The sequence below is a fragment of the Trichosurus vulpecula genome, chromosome 8 (assembly GCF_011100635.1).
Source record: "Trichosurus vulpecula isolate mTriVul1 chromosome 8, mTriVul1.pri, whole genome shotgun sequence".
Classification (NCBI taxonomy): Eukaryota; Metazoa; Chordata; class Mammalia; order Diprotodontia; family Phalangeridae; genus Trichosurus; species Trichosurus vulpecula.
The window spans coordinates 43,574,513-43,598,765 of NC_050580.1; the positions used below are offsets into that span (position 1 = coordinate 43,574,513).

The 24,253-nt window shown below is 44.4% G+C and overlaps 1 protein-coding gene across 1 annotated transcript in view; it reads right to left on the bottom strand.

Annotated features, from left to right (window-relative positions):
- Window positions 1–4,641: 4,641 nt before the first annotated feature.
- Window positions 4,642–24,253, bottom strand: part of WNT8B (Wnt family member 8B) — a gene marked incomplete at its 5' end in the record, with an annotated part of 31,043 nt that continues 11,431 nt past the window's right edge. Inside the window, 5 exons of the mRNA XM_036736479.1 lie at window positions 4,642–5,175; window positions 5,735–5,877; window positions 9,101–9,226; window positions 10,715–10,853; window positions 13,505–13,538. Of these exons, the coding sequence (XP_036592374.1) occupies window positions 4,642–5,175; window positions 5,735–5,877; window positions 9,101–9,226; window positions 10,715–10,853; window positions 13,505–13,538 (976 nt within the window). The remainder of the gene's footprint in view (window positions 5,176–5,734; window positions 5,878–9,100; window positions 9,227–10,714; window positions 10,854–13,504; window positions 13,539–24,253) is intronic.

The following is a 24,253-nucleotide window of genomic DNA, read 5'->3' on the forward strand; positions in this document are numbered from 1 at the left end:
GGGGAGAAAAAACCCCTGCTGGCGGGAGAGCCCCACTCGGGCGGCCGCTGATACAAGGAGGAGTGCGAGCCGAGCCGCGGGGAGCTGGGTCCGCCCTGAGAGGCCGGTTCCCAAACGCCCTGGGGAAAGGTGTCGGGAGCCAGGGAGGGGGCAGCCGCGGATTAGCATGTGAAATGAAGCGGCCTGGCGGCTGGAAGACTGGGCAGTGGTGGGGGGACGGGACTGGAGGGGGAGGAGGCTGGGGAGGAATGTGGGGGGGTCGGGGGCCGGAGGGGAGGGGGAGGAGGAGGGAGGGGGGCAGGCGGATTTAATAGTATCTTGGCCCCTCTTTTCCCTTCCTGAGCTCCTCCGGGAGATTGTTTTGCCCGGGCAGCCTTTCTTCCCCCCCTCTCCCCCACCCCCCGCCTCCTCTCCCCCAGAGGAGACTCGCCCCTCTGAGAGCCAACGTAAATATTTCTCCTCCAGGAATGCGGGTTAATTAAAAGGAAACCGAGGAGGGGAAGCGTCCAATCCGAGCCCACAATGGTTAAGTGTCCCAGTTCCTCCCTGGCCCTCCAGCTGCAGGCGTCTCAGTCTGTCCCTACTCCGTCCTGGTCTGACCCGAAGGGTTGCAGCGAAGAAGGCCCCCTCTCTCACTGGCCTGATTCCCCTTCACTTCCCCCGACCCAATTCCTTATTGAGGCCCGGGGATCCCTTCTTCACCTCAGGCTAGGGATGCGGAAAGGAAGGGGGACATACCTGGAACAGTCGAAAGAGAGATTTGTTGTCCCAGGACTAAAGGTTGAAACCCGGATCACTCACTGCCTGTGTGACTCCGGACAACTTGCTAAATTTCTCTGGGGCTGTTTGCTCATCTATAAAATGACGAGGTTGTATTCGATGAGCTCTAAGGTCCCTTAGGCTTCTATAGATAGCTATGATGCTCTGACTTGGCTTTAAGTGCTAACTCTGTGCTTGACATCTGCGAGTGGAGGGAAGTTGGGATGAATTGGGAAATAGCTGAATAAATTATGTTATGTTGGAAGCCAACTCCCAATGGCTGTGATGGAATACTAGAGTGCCACAAGTAATGATGAAAAGGATGGTTTCAGAGAAACCTGGGAAGACGTGTATTATCTGACAAAGAGGGGTGAACACAACCAGACCAATTTGCACAATAGCTATAACATTGTAGTAACAAACAACTTGAAAAGACAAGAACTCTGATCATGTCAATGAACAGCTATGACTCCAGAGGACCCATGATAAAGAATTCTACCCACCTCCTGAGAGAAAAGTGATGGACCCAATGCAGATTGAGACTTACATTAGACATGGCCAATGCAGGAATTTTTTTTTGCTGGACTATGCATATTTGTTGAGGGTATGTTTTTCCCCCACTCCCTCTATAATCATTCTGAGCCTTAAGCAATTCTATAAGACTGTAAATTTCAAAGAGTTTCCATCTGCCTCCTCTATGGATTAAATCACAGTTTTATGATGTGATATAGGGCTAAAAGATGCTACCTTATGGTTTGTTGTGAGGAAAACTTTCTAAAATAGTAAAGGGCTACAAAAATGTGAGCTATTAATGGGAGCATAAGAAATAATACAGGTGGGTAGGTGGCACAGTGGATAGAGCACAGGGTCTGCAGTCAGGAATACCTGAGTTCAAATTTGAACTTAGACACTTCCTAGCTGTGTGAGCCTGGGCAAGTCACTCAACTCTGTTTGCCTCAGTTTCTCATTTATGAAGTGAGCTGGAGAAGGAAGTAGCAACCCACTCCAATATCTTTGCCAAGAAAATCTCAAGTGGGGTCATGACATGAAGAGTTGGACATGAATGAAACAACTCAACAACATGAAATAATATACACAGAGCACTTTACAGACCTTAAAACACTAGATAAATACTGTTGTTATTATTGTTATTGTAGACCTACAGCTGGTAGGGACCTTAGAGGCTGCCTAGTCCAACCTCTTTATTTTACAGATGAGAAAACTGAGGCCCAGGGCATGCAATGACTTGCCTAAGTTCATATAGGTAGTAAATATCAGAGGTGAGATTTGAACCCAGGTCCCTTGGTTCCAGGGCCAATTCTTTTCTCACAGCACATTCTGCATCTTTAACATGTAATTCAATAATAATCATGGAGTTCACTGTAGATGTAGGGGACAATGGATGTGAAATGTATATTCTATCAAACACAGTCAACATGTTTAATTTTTCTGGATTGTTAACTTTTTTCCTTCTTTCTTTTAAGATCTTTGTTACAAGAGATGCCTTGTTGGGGAGAGCTATTTTTGGAAATGAATGTGACATGAAAACAGAAGGTATCACTAAAAATAAGATTAAAAATTTAAGAACAATAATGGGAATGGGGAGGCCCTCATTGGGGAACCAGAGGGCCCAGACAGGTTCTATCATGTGTGAACACGGGTACTGATCACAAAAGGAGCAAAGGAAAGTCTCTTGAAAGGGTTGGTAAAGAATTAGAAGGTTCTGTTGCAGGGATTGGGCAAAGATGGAGAGGGGGAGGCAACACTTTGTAACAGAGAGTTAGAGAAAGAATCTTATCCTTAGTGGAAAGGAATGATTAGCATCATAGAGCAGATGGGAAGAGGAAAGGAATGTGAAAATCAGTGCAGCTGCTGTGACCCCCTTGGCTGGGGTGACTCTTGACTATTTGGGTGCTCTTGGTCTTGGCAAATGTGAAGGCAGAGGGAGCCTGTTCCCACTTGTCATTGTCTTCAAGTCCCTGAAATGGTGAGTTCTGAACCCTGCCTCTCCTACTTTAAAGTAATTGCTTTTCTGCATCTGATATGGGTTTGGGGATGGCTGCTGTTCCCAAGAAACTATTCCACTCCAAGAGCCCTAATCCTCAGTTTGGATAGCAAGATGGCCCATCTTTTCTGGTCAGGACAGTCCTGGGGACTTCCTTTCCCTGTCCTTTGACCTAGTTTGAGCAAATTCCCACTGACATCAGAGACCAACATTATCACTGGAAAAGCTCTTGGCTACTGTTTTATTGCATCAGCTAGTACGTTACAGACACCTGGCAGCTTCAGCCATAGGCAAGAGGGCTGAAGTTGGGAAACGAAGGCTGGCATCCAGGCTGTATGACCTGAACAGGAAGCCTGGAAGGCACCACTCTCCAGCCCTGAAGAGAAAAAAGTACATTCTCCAACAGAAGGCAGCAAATGGCTAGGATTGTTAGACACAGATTCCAGTGAATTAAGTTCAAAGTGCTCAACTTCTATTGACCTCAGTCCTTCAGAGGGCCACAATTTTATCCCCTCCCATCCTTGTGGGTGCTCAATTTTCCATCAATGTTGTTCATGACCCCTCTGTACCTAAGATGATGGTTGGTTTAACCAGTTGCTATGGTTGGTGAGATCCATTCTCTGATGGTGGCCAAGCCTCTGGTGAGGAGCTTCTCCAAACCTAGCTTGGTTGGTTCCTGGACAAAAGACATACAGTCCATCCTTGGTTTTCTATTCAAAGCCTTTCCATCTTGCTTGGTAGGACTAGCCAGAGCTTTGTGCCAGAAAACAATTTTTTTATATATAATGCAATTAAATAGCCCTCTCACACAAAGCTTCCTTTTGGGAAGAAGCCTCCAGGTCCCAGTCTGGACTTCCCTCCAAGAGCCCTCCTGTCTGGAACTGGTTCCAGGTCAGAGCCATAAAATCAGCGTGAGTTTAACAGGACAAGCAGTCCCACATGGAGTCCCACCTCAGATGAACTCTGGGAGGCAGGGAGTTGGGATCAGGGGGATGATAGAGGGCTGTGATGCATTCCTAGCACCTCTCCATGGCCATTGGAGTCAGAACATGCTCCTGGCTCCTCTGGTTATCTGCACAGTGCCACTTCTGGGTGCTAATGGGCAATACAGCTGTCCCGTGGGGTTGGCCCCTTGGGCCACCTGTTCTTCCTTTCTTGAGGAATACAAGCTTCCCTTCTGGCCTAACCCTTGCAATCATCTAGATCTGACTCCTCAATTCCCCAAACTAATCTCCAAAAGCAGCCTTTCCCCAGGAATGGAAGGGCAGAGACTACATGGAAGATTCCTCTCATTGCCCACCTTTTTTGGAGGAAAAAGGAATTATTACTACGGAAAGGGGCTGCTGCCAGGGAGCAGCAGCTAGTGGAGAGTAGAGAGGCTGGAGGGGAAGGAAAGACCTTATCTGGGCCCCATGAGTCCCCAAGTGTTTTTCTCATCTTCAAAGGCCACACAGATAGGATGGCTGTGCATAGAAGGGTCGCCCCTGATCAGAAGCCACTTAGCTTATGGAGATCAGTGACACAGTGACAAGAGAAGGTGCTCTCACATTTGGGTGCTAGGCCTCCCAATCTCTACGTGGTTGGGGGAGGAGACAGGCTAAAGCGTCCCGAGGGACTAGGTTTGGGACCCTTAGCTCGTTCCCAGGGGGCCAGAGGCTGTCGGAGGGCACGGGATGAGATGGGCAGGGACGCGATTGCCTTGCCCTAGCCTCTCCGCGGGCTGATGCCAGGAGGGAGGAGGCCGGGCGGGCAGCTAGGGGTTGGAGGGCGCGTCGGGGGGCGCTTCCGGAGCTCTGGGGTGAGTAAGACAGCGCCCCGCCGGTCCGAAGGCCCTGCCGTCCTGGGGGGAGGGGTACATGGGGTCTAGGCGGGCGGCCCTAGGGCCGCCTCCTGGGACGCAGCCGCTCTCCGCCCGAGCGGCTGCAGAAGTATTTGGTGACGCGGCGGCGGCATTGCTCGCAGCGCACCGCGCAGCACCAGTGAAATTTGCAGTTGCAGCTGGTCACGGTCTCGGCGCGCCGCTGCTCCACGGCCAGCCCGCAGTCCCCGCACAGGCGGCGGCAGCTTCGGCGCTCCCAACGGCCCAGGGCGCGGCCGCGCCGCAGGCACTCTCGGCCCTCGGTGCCCGGCAGGCCGAGCGTCTTGTTCTCCAGGCAGTAGTCGGGCGAGTCTTCCAGGTGCACGAGCTCGCGCGTGGAAATGGCGCGGAAGGTGTCGGCGATGGCCCCCCGGCCCGCGGCGCTGTTGCCTGCGCCCTGCAGCAGCTCCACCTTGAGCGCGGCGTGGTACTTCTCCTTGAGGTGCGCGCCTACCTCGCGGAACTCGGGTAGCTGTAGCCAGCACGTCTGAGTGGTGCAGCTGCCCGACACGCCGTGACATTTGCACGTGCGCTTCATGGTGGCCTTCACCGCCTGGCGGGGGAGGGAGGGTGAGCGCGGGAGGCCTGGACGAGGCTAACCACACCCCAGTGGTGCCAGAGAACCTTTCCTCCCGGGCCCACCGCTCAGGACCTTGGACACCTCCTGGGAACTGGTTTCCTTCACCCACCCTCAGCCCTAGTCTGAACCCTGGGCCTCCAGGCTGCGCTACTTTCAGGCCTCATCCTTTTTCCCTTTCCCTAACCTCATCAACCTTAAGTCCATCTCTGAACGTCACTCAGGACTGTCCCCAACCCGCACCCCGCCTCAGCTGCCACTAGGGACAACCCTCCCTCCAAGAGCCCTCCCGTCCGGACCCTAACTGGGCAACTCCAAAGAGGCCTGGGAGACAAGTTCCTGAATTTTACTCTTGGGACCTCAAGCCAACTCTGTAGGCTTAGTGCCTCGGGCTTCTCATCTGTTAGATGAACAAAAGAGCAGCCAGAGGGTGAAAGTAGACCAAGTAACGAAAGGAAAGCCTGCCTTGGGCCTGGGCAGTTGGAGAGGAGTTGGAGCCATCCCCTGCCCCCACCCAGGTCTTGCCAGAGCTCACCTTGCGGCCAGCTTCATTGTTGTGTAAGTTCATGGCAGCCCGGGCATCCTGCCCAGTCTCCAGTGCATCCACAAATTGCTTGGAGATGGCCTCTCCAAAGCCCACGTTGTCACTGCAGCCACCCCATAGCCAACCCTGGCCCCCTGGGAAGGAACAGAGAAGGAGGAAAGGGCTCTGAAGCTCCTGCCTTAGTCCTGAAGCAGGGGTTACTCTAGAGGTGTGATCTGAGGCTGAGGCCTTGAGCCCAGAGACCTGGGAGAACCTTTAGCTGTCCCTGAACCAGGGAGAAAAAGAGGGCAAGGCCAACCAGGACTCTGAGAATTTGAATTCCCTCAAGTTTGGGGGGCAGGGGATTCATTCTTTCTTTCTCATTCAGCCAGCATTTATTGAGTGATTACCATGTGCCAAGGACTGTTCTAGGCCCTGGGGCTACGAAGAAAAAAAAAGAAATAATCCCTGCCCTCAAGGACATTACATTCTACTGAAGAGGGGAATATAACATGTACACAGAAAAATAAATACAAAATAATTTCTGAGGAGATGGTGCTAGCAGCTGGGCATCAGACAGGCCTTGTGTAGGAGGTGGCCCATGAGCCAAGCCTTGAGGATGCCAAAGAAAGTGAAGTATGGTCAGTTTCAACCCTGAGCATTAATTAGCTCTTCGCCAACCTCCTGCATCTGCCATCCTACACCAATAGACTTTGTAGATTTAAGTAATAATAAACAGTTGTTAAGTGTATGATCCTTAGCAAGACCCAGCTGCCATCCACTCAGCGGATGTTTCAGGGAGTACAGGATGTATGGAGAACCTGCTTAGCCTTGGAAATGTTGGGAGGTGGCTTAGTAGGTCTTTGGATAATATGCTATGTACCTCCTGTCCCTTCACAATCTCTATGGTCTACATAGCCTATTTAAAATTCTTACATTTTTAGGGAGAAGAAGGGAGGAGAGAGAGGGAGAAAGTTTGGAACTCAAAAAAAATTTTTTAAATGAATGTTAAAAAGTTGTCTTTACAAGTAATTGGAAAAAATACAATACTATTTACAAAAATCTCTGTGGTCCAGCCAAATGAGCCTTCTTGCCATTCGTTACTCCTGTTGCTTCATTTTCCCATCTCCATGACTTTGCACAGGATATTTTTCAGGCCTGAAATGCCCTCCCTCACCACCTCTTTTCTTAGAATCTGTAGTTTCCTTTCAAGCTCAGCTCAAGTATCACCTACATGAGGCCTTTCCTGATTCCCCTAGCTGCTACTGTTTTCTTCCCAAATTACCTTTTATCTATGTATTTATTTTGTACATCCAGCATATATACAGAGAATCAGTGTAAGCTAATGGCTTGGGAACTAGATCTTAAAGCCAAGAAGACATTGCTTCAAAGTCTGACTCTGACACATGCTGGCTATGTGACCTTGGACAAATCACTTAATCTCATAGTGCTTTAAGCCTAAGTGGCAGATAATATTCTAAGCTGCATTGGTAGAAGGAATTTCCTTACCGGGGAGTTCTCTACACCAATGGCATCACAGATCCAGTCCCTTGCCTTATTATCTACTAATCTATGTATGAGGAGTCTAGTCCCAGTGGCCCAGGGATCCTTGAATACAGGATTTTTTTCATTTTTGTCTTTGTAGCCCCAAAGACTGGTACTTAGTAAGTACTTAATAACTATTTTTGGATTGATTGGCTGATTCCAGCTTGTAGAAATCCAGGTAGATTCCTTGTGTTTCTGGGGAATCTCCATGCCTGGGGTTTCTGGGACACCTGGGTATCAAAATGGATAGAGTACTGGACCTGCAGTCAGAAAGACCTGTGTTCAAATCCAGCTTTGGACACTTACTAGCTGTGGAAGTCCTGTGCAAGTCACTGGACCAGTTTCCTCATTTGTAAAACAGGGATAATAATAACACCTACCTTCTGGGGTTGCTGTGAGGATCAAATGATATAATATTTGTAAAGTACTTCGCAAACTTTCAGGTTCCTTATTAGTATTATGTCCTTTAAATCCAAATATTCTCATTGAAGTGAAGAATTACTCATACCTGTTGACCTGTTGTGCTTCTGAATCTGAGAGGTGTGGGTTGAAAGAGGGGGCTGGATTTCACTTGTGAAGCTAGGGAGGCCACCCTGCCTGTTGAGTATTTAAAATGTATTGGCATGTCACCAGGCAAGTCACCATTTTGTTTTCATGAATCTCCGGGGCCCAGAGAGACATGAGATCTGAGGACTTCGGGGTGGGGGAGGGGAGATCAGTGGTCAGGGGCCACTGGGACAAGACTAGGACATTTCCTCTCTTGACTCCCCCCTTTAGCCTCCTGGATCACTTCTGAATATATGTATATTTTTTTCTGCTATGAATAAACCCTGACATAACACACTTCTTGTCCAGAGTGTGTGGCCGAGAAACTCAAAGTGTGCCTGTGTGATGGGGGCAGTTTAAGATGAATAAGACCAGCCCCCCCCTACCCAGGTAGTGGCAGTGGAGGAATAGAAAGGGCAGGCAACCAAACACTAGGAATGTCAGTTCTCTGAATCCTAGCAGCTGGTTAGAAACTTGCTGTGGTTTAGATAGCGATAAAATTTAGATTACGAAGGGAAAGATCAGATCTTCAGAGTATTTTCTTCCCTGAGACACTGAGATGCCTGATTAAGGCAGATCTGGGCTGGGCAGGGCCAGTGGGAAGAGGCTGAGAAGAGAATGTGGAAGGGAACTTTGGTGGTCATGGAATCTAAGATCCTGAGGAGGAGAGAGGAATTAGAAGAGCCTGAGGATTTAGGGAACAGTGAAAGGGGTTGTAAGACTTTGAGTTGTGGGGATGGGCTTCAGGGGGATGGGAAAGTGTGTGGCCTGAGGGAGGAGAGGGAGTCTAGTGGACATGCTCCTAGGAAAGAAAGTCACAGAAAAAAGAATGAGGGGAATTGGGGAAAAGAAGGGGAGAAGGGCTCCAGGAAAAGAAAAGCAGGGGAAAGACAGAAGAGAGAATGTCAAAGGGAGGATTGATGGATGACACGTAGAAAAAAAAATAGTCTTCAAGCTCAGGAGAGAAGGGCAGACTTGCTCCAAGGGTCTGCTTCCATTGTCTTTTCCTGATGAGAATAATTTGTGGGAAAATGTGCCTTCTAGGTTTTTCTCAGTCCCATCTGAGGTCTGAGCTCTCCCAGGTCTGGCTCCATGGGAAGGTCTGGGCTCAGCCTCATCTATCTCTTGGGAACTGACTTCATTGGCTTAGCTCTTTTTCCCTTAGTGGAAAGGGTCCAATTCTGTGTAGAACCTCCCCACGATGCCCCCATTATTCTCTGCCCCCTTCATATTTTTATTTCTGTTGCTGGTTCCCACCCCCACCCACCCTCCACACTGGGTACTTACCCAGCTGCCCATTTCGGGAATCGTCACATCCACAGTTGTCAAAATCCCCAAGGCTGCAGTTTCGGGTCAACGTGTACATGACCCCAGCAGAGCTGATAGCATGTACAAAGGCTGTCTCTCGATTGGCTGTCAGGAATCAGAATGAGGACATCTAGAGGGGGGTGTAAGCTGCCTCCCTTTCAATGTCCCTCATGCCAACCTCAGAGGCCATCTAGCTGAGCCTATGCAGGGAAGCAGGAATCCTCACTATACAGATTATCACCCAGGTGACGTTTGGATGTCTCCAACCTCAGAGAAGCAGCCCATCCCACTTTAAATGTACTGAGCTAAAGGTGGGATCCCTGCAACTCTAGGGTCAAGCAAAATATGTCCGATCCCTCTTGCCCATGATAATCAAAATCAATAAACATTTATTAAGTCCCTAATATGTGCTAAGTGCTTCAGATACTTGAAGATAGCTATCATGTCCTTTCTAAGAATATTCTGGTCTTGGTTAGAAGTCTGGTTACATAGGTACTCTTCTCCAGGTTAAACATTTCCAGGTTCATCAACTGACTCTTCCTTAGTATAGTTCTGATATAGGTGTATCTCATATATATGTATATATATATATGTATATATATATATATATATATATATATATATATATATATATATATATATATATGTATACATACATACACATACATGTATACACACATATATAAGTGTGTATGTCTATGTACATACACACATATGTATATACCACATGTACATGTATATTATAGCGTAGTTAGCCCATCATACATGATGTATAATAGTATAGTATATCATATCACTCCCCTGCCTCAATCTGCTCTATGCTCCATTTTCCAAGCTCTCCTTTCATTCCCTCTGTCCCTCGCTCAGCTTGTCTGTTTTCTGCTTTCCTCTGACACTGCCAGCAGTGCCTTCTGGGAACCCAAGAAAAGACCCCTAGCTAACCTGAATGGGCCTGGGACAAGACAGAGCCTGAGGGAAAACTGAAGAAGAGGATGAGTCTGAGGATGCCACTGTGACTCTGAGACAAGTTTAGTCCAGAACAGCTGCAGTCAGAGGGACCCAAAGTTCTGGCCTTCAGGAATGACACTCCCCACCTGGACTCCAGGCTCTTGGCTGAGCCTGCTGGCCAGTGGTAGGTATGTATATGTGTGCTTGTATGGATATGTTACTTGGAAGTATGATGCCTACTCAAGCTTTATGCTCATAAGCACTAAGCAAATTGGACTCAGTCCAAGAAATATTTATTAAATGCCTCCCCTGAGCAAAGCACTGGGAATACAAAGATTAACCCCACACACATCAGCCATCTTCTTCCCTGATAATAATAGGACTTTGTAGGGGCAGAGAATGGGACAGAATAAGGGTGAAGCAGCATTGTAAATCAAGGCCCACAGAGCAAAGCCTGTAGGAAGAGGAGAAATCAAATTTTCTGGGTAGATGAGATTTCAAAGAAGGAGCCAAAAGGAGAGAAGAGGCCAGGGTCAGGGACCCCTGAAAGGGAGTGTGTATATGTATGTTCAGGGATGTGCCAGGATGTGGGGCTCTAACCTGTGGCCAAGGGGTCCCAGGAGCTGCGGCTGAGGCTTTCCTTACCACTGCGTAGCCCGCCGTGACTGGACAGCTGCAGCGCTCTCTCGGGGCAGTTCCATCGGTCCCAGGCAAACTGGTATTTGCATTCTTCAATGCCACTCTGGGCACCAGCGGCCACGCTGCTGGAGTAGATCAGATAGGCCTGCGGGGACAAGCGCGTCAGCTTGCACAGTCACCTGCATCCATCTATTACCCAACTAGCATTTATTAAGTACCTACTATGTGCTAGGCACTGTTTTATACAAAGAAAGGCAAAAGAGAGCCCCTGCTCTTGAGGAGCTCACAGTTGGAGGGGGAGTTGATGCGAAGATAGTTATATTCAAACAGGATCTATACAGGGTAAGATGGGAACAGCCCTCTGAGGACTGATTGTTGTCATACCTGTCAAACCTAACTCTTCTCTCCATTCCACCAGCATCACCTAATATGTGAACATAGGGCTGCTGACCTCATCATTATTGGTGCACACCTCCCTTGGGCATGGACAGTGCCAGGACAGCAAGATCAGGCCAGCTGACCCTGGAGGGCAGGGGTCGAAGGGGAGGGGGATGGAAAGGCAGAAGCTGTGCTTAATAGCCCTGAGTATCTCTCTAATCCTGGGGCTGCCTGCAGCCTACATATAGAACCAAGATGACACAGGACTCTCACTGCTGCGTTCAAAAGTAATATTGTTAGACTTATTTTGAAAATCCTTATGATATTAAAGGAAGAAAAGAGAATATGATAGGGCAGTCCTACATGGGAGGAGGCCTTTCTTGATCCCCCTAATTTCTAATGCCATCTCCCTGTCCCTTACCTTCTCATTACCTCCCATGTATCATTTATATGCACATATGTACATCTCCCTTGATAGAATATAAGCTTTTTGAAGGCAGGGAGTTGTTGTGTTTGTCCTTGGTTTTCAAAGAAGACCATGACATCAGGGAAATGATGACATGACTTGTAGTTGACTTTGATTTGAGTGAGGGAGGGCTGTGCAAGGTCACCAGCCTCACTTTCTTCTCCAGAGCCATCTGGGTCCAGTGGCCAGATATTCATCAGGATGACTGGAGACGACCCAGGATGCAATGGGAGACCCCGGCCCTTTTAGGCTAAGGCATTTTCAGGTTCTCACTTTGAGTGAGGTAATGCCCATTCAGTGAATAGGCCTCTTAAAGAAGTGAGTCAAGGGGTGGTCCCTTTAATTAAAAAAAATCAAACTGGGAGACAAAGACCCTCAGGGTTCCTAGTGAAAAGAGAAACAGTTAGCATTAACTTTCATTCCCCAAAATATAGCCATTAAGTGGAGCTTGGGCAGGGACCTATTGTGGTCCAAACTATGAGTTCCAGAGTGAATGGATTTAAAGTCTGATCTTTGAGAAGAAAGAAAAAGAGAGAGAGGGGGTGGGGGGAGAGAGGAAAGCAGGGAGTATTTCATTTCTGATTTGTGTATCTCTAGTGCCTAGCACAGTATCTGGCACAGAGTAGGTGCTTAATAAATTCTTGTTGATTGGTTAATTTCTGATTGTCTTTCTGTGTATGGATATAGATCTTCCTTAAAGGAGTCATGATCGGTGTCATTCCACCCAGTTGCTTGAGAACACCAAAGGAATTAGTTGTGATGAATCTGTCATGAGCTCAGTAATAGCCTTGACAACACCTTTTGACTTCCAAGGGGGTTCCCTAGTGGGATGCCCCAAGAATTTGTCCTCTTCCTTATAGTGTCAGGGTAGGGAGTTTCCAGACTTTAATAAACTAAAAACCCTACTCCTTCATGGCACAGTGAGAATGGCACTGATTTGGAGTCTGAACGTGGACCCCAGTTTGGTTACCTCCTGTGGACATGACTTTGGACAAATCATTCAACCTCTCTGGACCTCAGTTTCCTTATTTGTAAAATGAGATGATCTCTCAGGGCTCCTCTAAATCTATATGAGCCCAGGAAGAAAGGGAGAAACATCTTGACCTGGAAGTTGAGCCAGTAACCTGGGAGTTGGGACTCCATATTGACTTCCTAGCTTGCCATTTTGCCTTGGGTCAATCATCCTGTCAGCTTTTTAGTTTCTCCATTTGTAAAATGGACATTCCTGGTCACTCCCCCATCTTCCAATACATGGTTAAATAACATAGATAATACTAATTTTGATTATGTCTCCTCATTCTGAAGAACAGGGTACCTCTCCCAGGATCAACCTTCCTCCATCCCATCTCCCCAAAAATGTAGGAGGGAACAATCTTGCCTTATTCGGTCTTGGTTAGATCATATCTGGACTATTGATTTAGTTGAAGGAATTAGAGATATTTACTCAGGAGAAGGAAAGACTTAAGGGGGTTATGATGGCTTTTTATTATGTGTGATGTGATAGAGTATAAGTGGCTAAAGGCTGGGAACTGTTGGATTTTTGTCTTCTCTAGAAGGATCTTTGGAATGAGCAAGAATGCTGACGTGGATACAGATTGTTATGATATGAAACAGAGTACAAGTTCACAAAAAAGTTCTAAGTTCATAAGGGAGGTGCTGGAGAGAAAGATCCCTTCTCACTGGCTGAGGGTCAGAGAAGGCTTCCTGTGGAAAGTGGCACTTGAGATAGGCCTGAAGGGAAAGGCAGGGTTTTGAAAAGGAGAAGAGGTAGGGAGGGTATTGTAGGCAGAGGGATGGTATGAGCAAAGGCATGGGAGGTGGGAAGATGCGTGAGGTTGTCCTGATCCCCTTGGGAAAAGGTGATAGATAATGGAAAATTAATGTGGTATTGAGAAGTGGCCAAAGAGTAAAGGTAGGAGGCCCCAAGGGGGGAAATCAAAAGTTTCTCTTACCTTTGGACCAGTCATCAGGAAATTATTGACTGACCTAGAATAGACAGAGATCAGAATGTGAAAAGAGGAACCAACTGTCCCCCACCCCAAGTAGCTGCTCCTTTCCACTCCACTCACTCCAGCTCACTATTCTCCTTTCCTCTACACCTTCAGATTCTGCTCTATCAAGCAATTTGGATACCTGCTTGATCAGTCATCTCCCTCTTCTCATCCTGTTCATTCCTACTCTATGCTGCACCCCCTGTCCTGGCCATCTCGGGTCTTTCTCCAACTCTCAGTTGTTTCCCCAATTCTATTCAGCACACCTCAGTGTGCAGGGCTCCATCTATCCATTCATCAAATAAGTATTTACTAAGCTCCTACTATGTGCTGAGCACTGTGCTAGGTGCTGGGGATAAAAACGCAAATAATGAAATAATTCCACCATGAAAAAGCACAAGACTTTCAGTGATCTTAAGATGTTCTCTGCCTTCCAAAAAGCTCATTAAAAAAACAACATACACACAATAAGGCTGAAAACCAGAAATGTTGTGGCCTCAGAAGAATTCAAATTGTTAATGACCCAAAGGGTAATGGAAAAAAAAGCATGATGGGTATTTTTCCCTGAATGACTTGCATGCTGCAATGGGTATAAAAGATTTTATCCAGGCTGTATATGATTGGAAAAGGAGGTGAATGGGTAATGTGAGAGGAAAAGATAACAGGTACACTGCATTGGTGTTCATGAAATATTTTTTGGTGTTTTATTTTTTAATCTTATTTAATATTTTATTTTTCCTAATTACATGTAAAACAATTTTGACATTTTTTTTTCAAATTTTGAGTTTTAAATTCTCTATTCCTCCTCCCCGCAACCTTCATTGAGAAGGTAAGCAATTCGACATAGGTTAGTATGTGTAGTCATGCAAAACACATTTCCATGAAGTCATTCTGTGAAAGAAAACACAGACAAAAAAACCCCAAGAAAAATAAAGTAAATTAAAAGTATCTTTGATCTGCATTCAGGCTCTACCAGTTCTTTCTCTGGAGATGGACAGCACCTTTCATCATTGCATTGCTAAGAATAGCTAAGTTATTCATAGTAGATCATCATACAATATTGCTGTTACTGTGTACAATATTCTCCTGGTTCTGCTCATTTCACTTTGCATCGGTTCATATTAGTCTTTCCATGTTTTCCTGAGAGCATCCTGCTCACCATCTCTTAAAGCACAATAGTATTCCATCACAATCATATACAATTTGTTTATCCATTTTCCAATTGATGAACACTCCCTCAATTTCCAATTTTTTATCACCACTAAAAAGCTGCTATACACATTTTTGTGCATATAGGTCCTTTTCTTTTTTGTTTTTTATCTATTTGAGATACAGACCTAGTAATTGTATTGTTTGGTCAAAGGGTATGCATGGTTTCATAGCCCTTTGGGCATAGCTCCAAATTGCTCTCCAGAGTGGTTGAATCAGTATACAACTTCACCAATAGTACATTAGTGTTTTAATTTTCCTACATCCTCTCCAGCATTTGTCATTTTCCCTTTCTGTCGTATTAGCCAATCTGACTGGTGTGTGGTAGTAGCTCAGAGTTGTTTTAATTTGCATTTCTGTCATCAATGGTGATTTAGAGTATTTTTATATGACTATAGATAGTTTTGATTACTTTGTCTGAAAACTGCCTGTTCATATCCTTTGACCATTTATCAGTTGAGGAATGGCTCTTATTTCTATAAATTTGACTCTGTTTTCTATATGTCTGAGAAATGAGAAACTAACTGTAAATTTTTTTTCACAGAATTGATTGCCAACTATATATTTCCCTCCATCCTATTTCCCCCATTTAGCTTGTCCTCTTCTTTTACCTTGTCTATTCTCAAAAGAGCTTTGCTTCTGATTTTTACCTCCCTGAGACTCCCTCTCTTCTATCAGCTCTACCCCCTTCTCTTATCTCCTTCCATTCCTAATTTCCTGTATGGTAAGATAGATTTCTACACCCAACTGCGTGTATATATTATTCCTTCTTTGAGTCAATTCCAAGGAGAGTAAGGTTCATGTGCTCCCCTTCCCACTCCCCCCATTTTCCCCTCCAGTGTAAAATCTCTTTCAGGCCTCTTTTATGACAGATAATTTATCCCATTCTGTCTCTCCATTTTCCCTTCTCTCAGTGCATTCTTCTTTCTCATCCCTTAATTTTTTTTTTTAGGTAAGTATACCATCACATTCAACTCACACCTCTGCTTTCTGCCTATGTATACTCCTTCTAACTGCCCCAATAATGAGAAAAATTTTAGGAATTTCGATATTTTTTCATGTAGTAATATAAATAGTTTAACTTTATCAAATCTCTTATGAATTTTTCTTTCTTGTTTACCTTTATATGCATCTTTTGCATCTTGTATTTAAAAGTCAAATTTTCTATTAAGCTCTGGTCTTTTCATCAGGAATGCTTGAAAGTCCTCCATTTCATTGAATATCCTTTTTAACCCCTGAAGGATTTTACTCAGTTTTTCTGGGAAGGTGATTCTTGGTTGTAATCCTAGCTCTTTTGACCTCAGTAATATCATATTCCAAATCCTCTGATCCTTTAAGGAGGAAGCTGCTAAATCTTGTATTATCCTGACTGTGACTCTATGATATTTGAACTGTTTCTTTTTGTCTGCTTGCAGTATTTTCTCCTTGATTGGGAAGATCTGGAATTTGGCTATAATATTCCTGGGAGTTTTCATTTTGGGATCTCAGGAAGTGATTGGTGAATTATTTCAATTCTGATTTTACCCTCTAATTCTAGAATGTCAGGGTAATTTTCCTTGATAATTTCTTCGAAGGTGATGTCTAGGATCTTTTTTTTTATCATGACTTTCAGGTAATCCAATAATTCTTAAATTCTCTCTCCTGGATCTATTTTCCAGGTCAATTGTTTTTCCAATGAGATATTTCACATTCTTTTCTAATTCTTCATTCTTTTGATTTTATTTTATTGTTTCTTGATGTCTCATAAAGTCGTTAGCATCCACTTGCCCAATTCTAACTTTTAAGGAATTATTCTTTTCAGCGAGCTTTTGTACCTCCTTTTCCATTTGTCCAATTCTACTTTTTAAGGAGTTCCTCTTTTCATTATATTTGTGCCATTTTTAAAAAACCATTTGGCCTATTCCATTTTTTAAGGTGTTAGTATTTTTTGTGTCTCCTTTACCAAGCTATTGACTCTTTTTTCATTATTTTCTTGCATCACTCTCATTTCTCTTACTAAATTTTCCTCTATCTTGCTTACTTGATTTTAAAAATCTTTTTTGAGTTCTTCCATGGCCTGACACCAATTTATATTTTTTTTTGAGACTTTGGATGCAGGAATTTTGGCTTTGTTGTCTTCTTCTCAGTGTATGTTTTGATCTTCCTTGTCACCATGGTAACTTTCCATGGTCAGAATTTTTTTTTCTGTTGTTTGCTCATTTCCAGCCTATTTCTTGACTTTTAACTCTATGCTAAAGTGGGTCTCTGCTTCCCAAGTGGAGGAGGCACTGTCCTAAGCTTCAAGTTTTTTGTGCAGCTGTTTTCAGAGGTAATTCTTGGGACCTGTAAATTTTTGGCTCTTCCAAGGTGGGATGATCCGAAGAGAGGTGCATTTACTACTCTCCCGTACTGTGGACTGGTTTATGAGTGACCACAACCACTCTTTTCAACCCCAAAACTGTGACCAGGGTCCCTGTTCCCCCGCAGCTTTGTCCCCTCTGCTATGCTAGTGCTCTTCTTCACACTGGGACTAAGACGCAGGACTGCAACCCAGATCCAAGTGTAGGTAATGCAATAGAGTCCTGTCCCTGGTGCCAGCAAATTTCCTTTGGCCTATTGTCCAATTCCCTTACTGTCTGTGGGCAGAGAGGTCTGGAAACTGCCACTCCTGCCCCTGATTCAGTTACCGTGAGGCCTGATCCTGGTTTGCTGAAGCCTGGTCTATGCTGGTGTGGCCTGTGTAGGAATGTGCTCCTCTCTCACCCAGGGGCAACAGACCTTTCCTGCTGACCTTTTAAGTTGTCTTGGGCTGGAAAATTGTTTCACCCAATCTTTTTGTGGGTTTTGCTTCTCTAGAATTTGTTATTGTTTGAAGGTGTTTGGAGGAGTTTGGGGGAGAGCTCTGGCAAGTCCCTGCCTTTACTCTGCCATCTTAGCTCCACTTCCTCTCCATGAAATTTTAAAAGAAAAAGAGAAATGCCTTCCATGTGTGTTGGGTTATGGAAAGACACAACACTGATCACATAAAATAAGAAAGCATGTTTGTATTGTGCTCAGCACCCAGAGAGGGTATGCACTCATCATAGATCCATAAAAGGATAAGTGTTTGTGTAAGGCTGAGTGAACACCAACATGACATAATGGATACAAATAGCTAGAGAAGAGAGTTAGCATACACACATGTATCATACCCATTATGTGCCAGGCACTGTGCTAAGTGCCTTACAAATATTATCTCATTTGTTTTTCAAACAACTCTTGAAGGTAGTTGCTATTTTACAGATGAAGAAACTGAGGCAAACAGACTTAAGTGACTTGGTGTACCACTTTGTTGTCTCAGAGATAAGAAGACATGGGTCCCACCTCTGACACAGGACCTATGTGACCCTGGGGCAAATCACTTAAGCCTCTCAGTGCCCTAGAGTCCTCTCCAAGATTTGTAAGTCACAGAACAGTTGCTTGTTGACATTAGTGGAGGGAGTTTGCTCTCTAGTAGTTCCCTATATCAATGAAATTACAGGTCTGGGGCAAAACAGAAACATGCAGAGTACTGTGAGAGGTGCTAGGGGCAAAAAGCACAGTCATAGCTCTAGAAAAGACCTTAGAAGTCACTGGTTCTTAATTAAGCACTTAATTTTACCAAGAAGGAAATTTGGGCCCAGAGAGATTCAGTGAGTTGTCCAAGATCACGCGGGTCATAAATACTAGGGCTGGAATTCAAACCTAGTTCCATTAATTCCCAATGCAGGACCCCTTTCTTCGTACCATGTTGCCAGCCCTCAAGGAAGCTTCCAGTCTGAGTGTTTGGGGAAGGAGTGAGACAGTGGGCATGAACAATGCATAGAAATATTTTGTACAAGTGAGAATATGATTAACTGAATAGAAGAGGTCAGACTGGGCTGAGAGGTTCAATGAGGGAGGACTCACTTCTAATCGGGACATTGGAAGACTTTCCTGTGGAGGTGGAATCTAAGCTGCTCCTCGAAAGAAAAGAATTTCAACAGGCAGAGTGTCTCTGACAATGGAATCCTAGAATCTCAGAATTGCAAAAAAATCTCAGAGGTCATCTTGTCCAAAATTCCCTTCTATACATCTGCTGGGGGGCATCCAGCCACTGCTTGAAGAATTTTATCAAGGACAACCTTCTACCTGCAAACCATCCCACTCTTGGACTAATTGTTAGGAAGTTTTGTATTTATTTTGAGCTGAAATCTGCCTCTCTGTAATTTTTACCCACTGGCTCTGGTTCTGCGGGATAGATCTAATCTTTCTTCCCATTATAGCCCTTCAAATAAAATAAAAATACTAATAATGCCTAATATTTATATAGTTATTATATAATATATACTATATGCCAGGTTCTGTGCTAAGCACTTTACAAATTTCATCTCATTTAATCCTTGCAACAACTTTGGGAGACAGTGTTACTATTATCCCCACTTTACAGTTGAGAAAATGGAAGCAGACAGAAGTTAAGTGACTTGCCCAGGGAGCCACAACTAGGAAGTGATGGAAGCTAGATTTGAACTCAGGTCTTCCTGACTCTAGGCCTGCCATTCTATCTACTGTGCCATATAGCTGCCTAAATTAAATTAGTTTAAACAAATTAAATTTAACAAACATTTATTTTTGGGTTCCCTCCTATAATTATATTTTATTTTCCCCAATTATATGTAAAGACAAATTTTAACATTCATTTTTTAAAATTTTGAGTTCCAAATTCTCTCCTTCCCTTCTTTTCTTCCTCCCTGAAATGGTAAGCAATTTGATATAGTTACCAACTATTTATTAAGCCTCTCTGTTCCGGGCACTGTGCTGGAGATGCAAAGACCACAGTGAATCATCTCAAGGTTCCTTCAACTTAATCACTCTCCCAGATGTGATCTGGGCAGGGAAGAGCTTGGTGAGACCATCCCCTCTTACGTTTGTAAGATCAGAGATTTAGAATAGGAAGGGACCTTGGGCATCATCGGGTCCAATCCCTTCATTTTACAGGTAAGGAAACTGAGGCCCAGAGAAATAAGTGACTTGTCCAGAGTCACACAGAAAGTCAATGTCAGAGATGGGACTCAAACCCAGTTCTCAGCTCCAAATCTCGCATCCTCTTTGCTACGCCACATTGTTCTAAATGTCATTCCTATTTTTTAGCTCTCGTGATGATTGAGTTTTCAGCCCACTAGAACCCCTAGATATATTGTCCCATAAGCTATTGCCCGACTCTCATGGAACAGCTCATTTTTAACTCTAATGTAGGATTTCACATGCATTCCTCCACAATTCCCTCTTTTTTGGTTCAGCCCATTGCACTAGTGTGCTAATCTTTTTTCAGATCATGACTGTCACCATCCTGCTCCACATTATCTCACCTGCTAATTTGATGGATGTGGAGCCTATTTTTTCATCCAGGTAACTAATCAACATTTTGAAAAACAGAGCCAAGAAAAGATCCCCGAGACATCCCACTAACGACCTTCTTTCAAGGCCAGAACATAAGTCAGATGTCCCTGTGGTGCCCACACTCCACACTGACACAAAAACATTAATACGACTTCTCTCTGAGTCTTCCAACCAGTTCTGAATCTAGTCCAGCCTTCTCTGTGTTGTCCACAAGGATTTTATCAAACGTTTTCTTGAAATCCAGAGATACTACATCTGTAGCATCCACTAGCCTACAGTCTCTGTCATATGTGATGAGGAGGGGTATTGTCTGCCTGCTGCATATACATGGGTAATATCCTTCTGGAAACTCATGGTAATGTGCAGAGGAAGCCTGATCCCTAATTCAGAGAGTGTGCACATATTTTGTGACTATTTACTGTCTTCTTACTTTGTGATTAAGAAAAAACCTAGTTGGTCACTGAGCCAGAACTGAATGTGCATATAAGAGCCACGAACAGTTACTCATTAAAGGAAATCAGTTAATTCTGGCATTATCTGCTCTCGATGGTCCCATGCTGCCTCTTGATGGCGACCACTTCCCTTTCTCACAAACTATCTCTTTAATCAGGCATTCTAGAATTTTGTCAGCAATCCAAGTCAATTTAAACAGATTAGAGTCTGGAAATTCTACCCTCTTTTTTCTTTTTGAAAATCAGGACAAAATTTGCCCTTGTCCAATTCTTCCCCTCCTCTCCCACGCTCCATGAAATTTCAAAGTTCACCAGCAGCAATTGGACAATTACTTATCTGCCAGTTCTCTCAGTATTTGGGGACTTAGGTTGTTTGGTCCTGATGACTTGAACTCTCTGAGAGCATCAAGGTGCTTATTCATCTTGGATTTCAACTCTGCCTTAATCATTTTTGGTCTATCCTTTCCAATCCAAAGATCATTTTCCTTGTAAAATGAGTTGAACAATTCTACTTTATTTCTGTTTTCTGCTATCATTATCCCACCTACCTCAAATAGGGTTCTACCGCCCTGTAAATAAATCTTCCTTGTGGCCTCCAACCTGGCAAAAAAAGGGCATTTTGTGGTTGTTAGTTTGCAGAACCAAACTGAGCGTGCCCATGGGAGCCTACCTAGTCATTCTCTTGAACTCTGAAATCTACTCTGCCAAATTCTAGTCTTTGGGAGGCAGAATTAACAGGACTTGGATTAGCAGAGTGAAAGAGAGAGGAATCAAAGATATTGCCAAGATTTAATCCCATTAGGGACTGTGGCCTGGACCTGGTTGAAGGATCCCTTTCAAAGATCTAGGGTGAAAAGAATGTGCGGAGAATTTGTATCCTTACTTATAGCTAGTGAAACTTCACAGCACCCACTGAGGCAGCCCAGAATCTTTTCTAGAAAGGAGAAGCCAGGCTCTTCTTGTGGTAACAAAGGGCATGCCCCTTGGATTGGGAAATGGCTGAACAAACTATAGTAAATATATATAAAGAATGTATTTATGCTGTATGGCATGAAGAAAGCAACTGTTTCAGAGAAATCTATGAAGACTGTATGAACTGATGCAGAGTGAAGTAATAGAATGGAGAATAATATATGCCATAACATCAACGTGGTAAAAATAAACAATTTTCAAAGACTTAAGAAATCTGATCAGTGAAAGATGACACAGTACTGATGATAAGGAGTATTCTTTGTCCCCTGACTGAGAAGCAGATGCACATTTTTAGACTTGGCCAATATGGAAATTGATTTTGCTTGAGTAAGCTTACTTGGTATAAGGGTTTTATCTCACTTTTTTGGTGGGGAGTGGAAAGTTGAGGTGGAAAAATTTACAAAATAAAGGGGATGGTTTCCAAGGTGCCTTCTAGGCCCAAATCTATGGGTTTTGATACTTGAATGTGTCTTATCAGGCATTTATTATCAGAATACCCAGGTCTTATCCTCATTTTATGGTTGAGGAAAGAGGTTAAATGACTTACCCAGGGTCACATAGCTGGTAAGTGTCTGAGGCTGGATCTGAACTCAGATCTTCCTAACTTCAGGTCCAGAACTCTATCCTCTGCCTATTCCCTGTGTGACCTTGGATAAGTCATTCAAAATTTCCAGACTTCAGTGCCAGCATTTATTAAATGAGGCAGTTGGGCTCAGTGGCCTCTGAGAGCCCTTCCAACTCTAAGTCCCATGTTTCCCGCCCACCCCACCCCACCCCCCACCCCCCCGCCATGGGACCAGCAATTCTTAGAGTTGGAAGGTAATTCAGGCATCATTTAGGACATTTTCCAGCCGAGGCAGGAATTCTGTCCAGAACCTCCTAAACAAGAGGCCAGAACACAAATGGATACTCAGTACTGAAGCTGACACAGGACTGAGGGCATGTCATGTCCTGAATCACTGGTGCAGGGATTCTTAACCACTTTGTGTATGTCATGGACCCCTCTGGATGCCTGGTGAAGCATATGGACCCCTTCTTAGAATAAGGTCCTTAAATGCATAAAATAAAATCCATAGGAATACAAAGGAAATCAATTATATTGAAATATGGTATTTTATAGATACGTATAAATTATATATAGGTTATATGATATATATTCTACATGCATATATAGCATACAACGTGTGTGTATGTATATATGTATGCATATGTATATCTTCATGCCTGAGGTTAAGAACCCCTTAGAATATAAGCTCCAGGAGAATAAGAAATTCCCCTTACATAAAATGTTGCTCTCCCTCATGCCTAGCATATTGCACTGTATATAGCAGGTGCTTAATTTTTAAAATTTCTTGGTGGGAGGAACAAAAGGTAAGATAAAAAAAGGAATAACGGAAGGGAATAAGGCTACAAGCATTTATTAAGCACTTACTGAATGCCAGGCACTGGGCTAAGTGCTTTACAAATATTATCTCATTTGAGCCTGATAAATGAATACTTCCCTATGAAGAGAACAGTAAGTGAGGGGATCCCCTACGAATCTGGTCTTACTCAAAATTCTGATACATGATCAGGAACAAGAAGTCCTCAGTGAAATATCTATGTTTGTGAGGAAATGCCATTGGAGTCCAAGGAGGTATTACACTAAGGATGATCTGGAGAGGTTATAGAGGGCAGAAAAAAGTAGTAGGTATGTGTCATTGTGGAGAAGTAAAAGTCAACCAACAAGTCTTTATTGAGGATGTGAGTGAAATGATAGTTATGGAATCATGGGCTTCTATCTGTTCATTACTGAGGCAGGCAGGTGTCTCAGTGCACAGGGCACTGGACCTGGAGTCAGGAAGTTCAAATGTTCAAATGCAGCCTCAGATACTCGCCAGCTGTGTGACTCTGAACAAGTCACTTAACTTCTGTTTACCTCAGTTTCCTCATCTGTAAAATGAACCAGAAAAGGAAATGGCAAACCACTCAAGTATCTTTGCCAAGAAAACTCCATGGGTGGCATTGGCATAAATTGGCATAAATCTATTCACGATAGGCCAGGAAATGGAGGACTCATTGTAGACCGTTTCCAAAAGATGCTGACTCAGTGCCACTCTCCCCTCCCAGAAAGTCTTCAAACAGTGGATGACACCTTGCCATATTTACTGTAGAGGCGTTCTAGTTGGAATAGATGGTCCGTCAGATTCCTTTCTGACTCTAGATGGATTTCTGTGTACTGCTCTGGCCAAAGACCAGGAAGCAAAATGAGACTCGTCCTCCCTTGGTACAAATGAGCCTTGGGGCAATAGCAGCCTAGGTCCTGGGTGTGGTGCTGGCATTAGAACTGCTGGGAATGTTTCAGAGAAGGGCATCTAAATGGCAATGGGACTTTTTGTTTTAGAGGGGAAGGAAGGCAGAGTGTAACCATCCGAGGCATCTAGCTACCATGAATTTATTAAGCACCTACTACGTGCCAGGCACTGTGCTTCAAATACTTCAACATTTTGGAAAATGGCAAGAGCTGAGACTGTGCTTGAGAGGCCCATTTCTGGTTCCTCAGCTGTGTCTAGGGAATTAGTGACCTCACACATGTGATTGCCTTTCTCTGGGTCTTGTGCTCTGGTCCTCACCAGTAAAAATGAGGTATTGAGATGGCAGGTAGTGTGACAAGGCACCATGGTTTGAACCCTGGCTCTTATTACCTCTCTGTATGACCTTG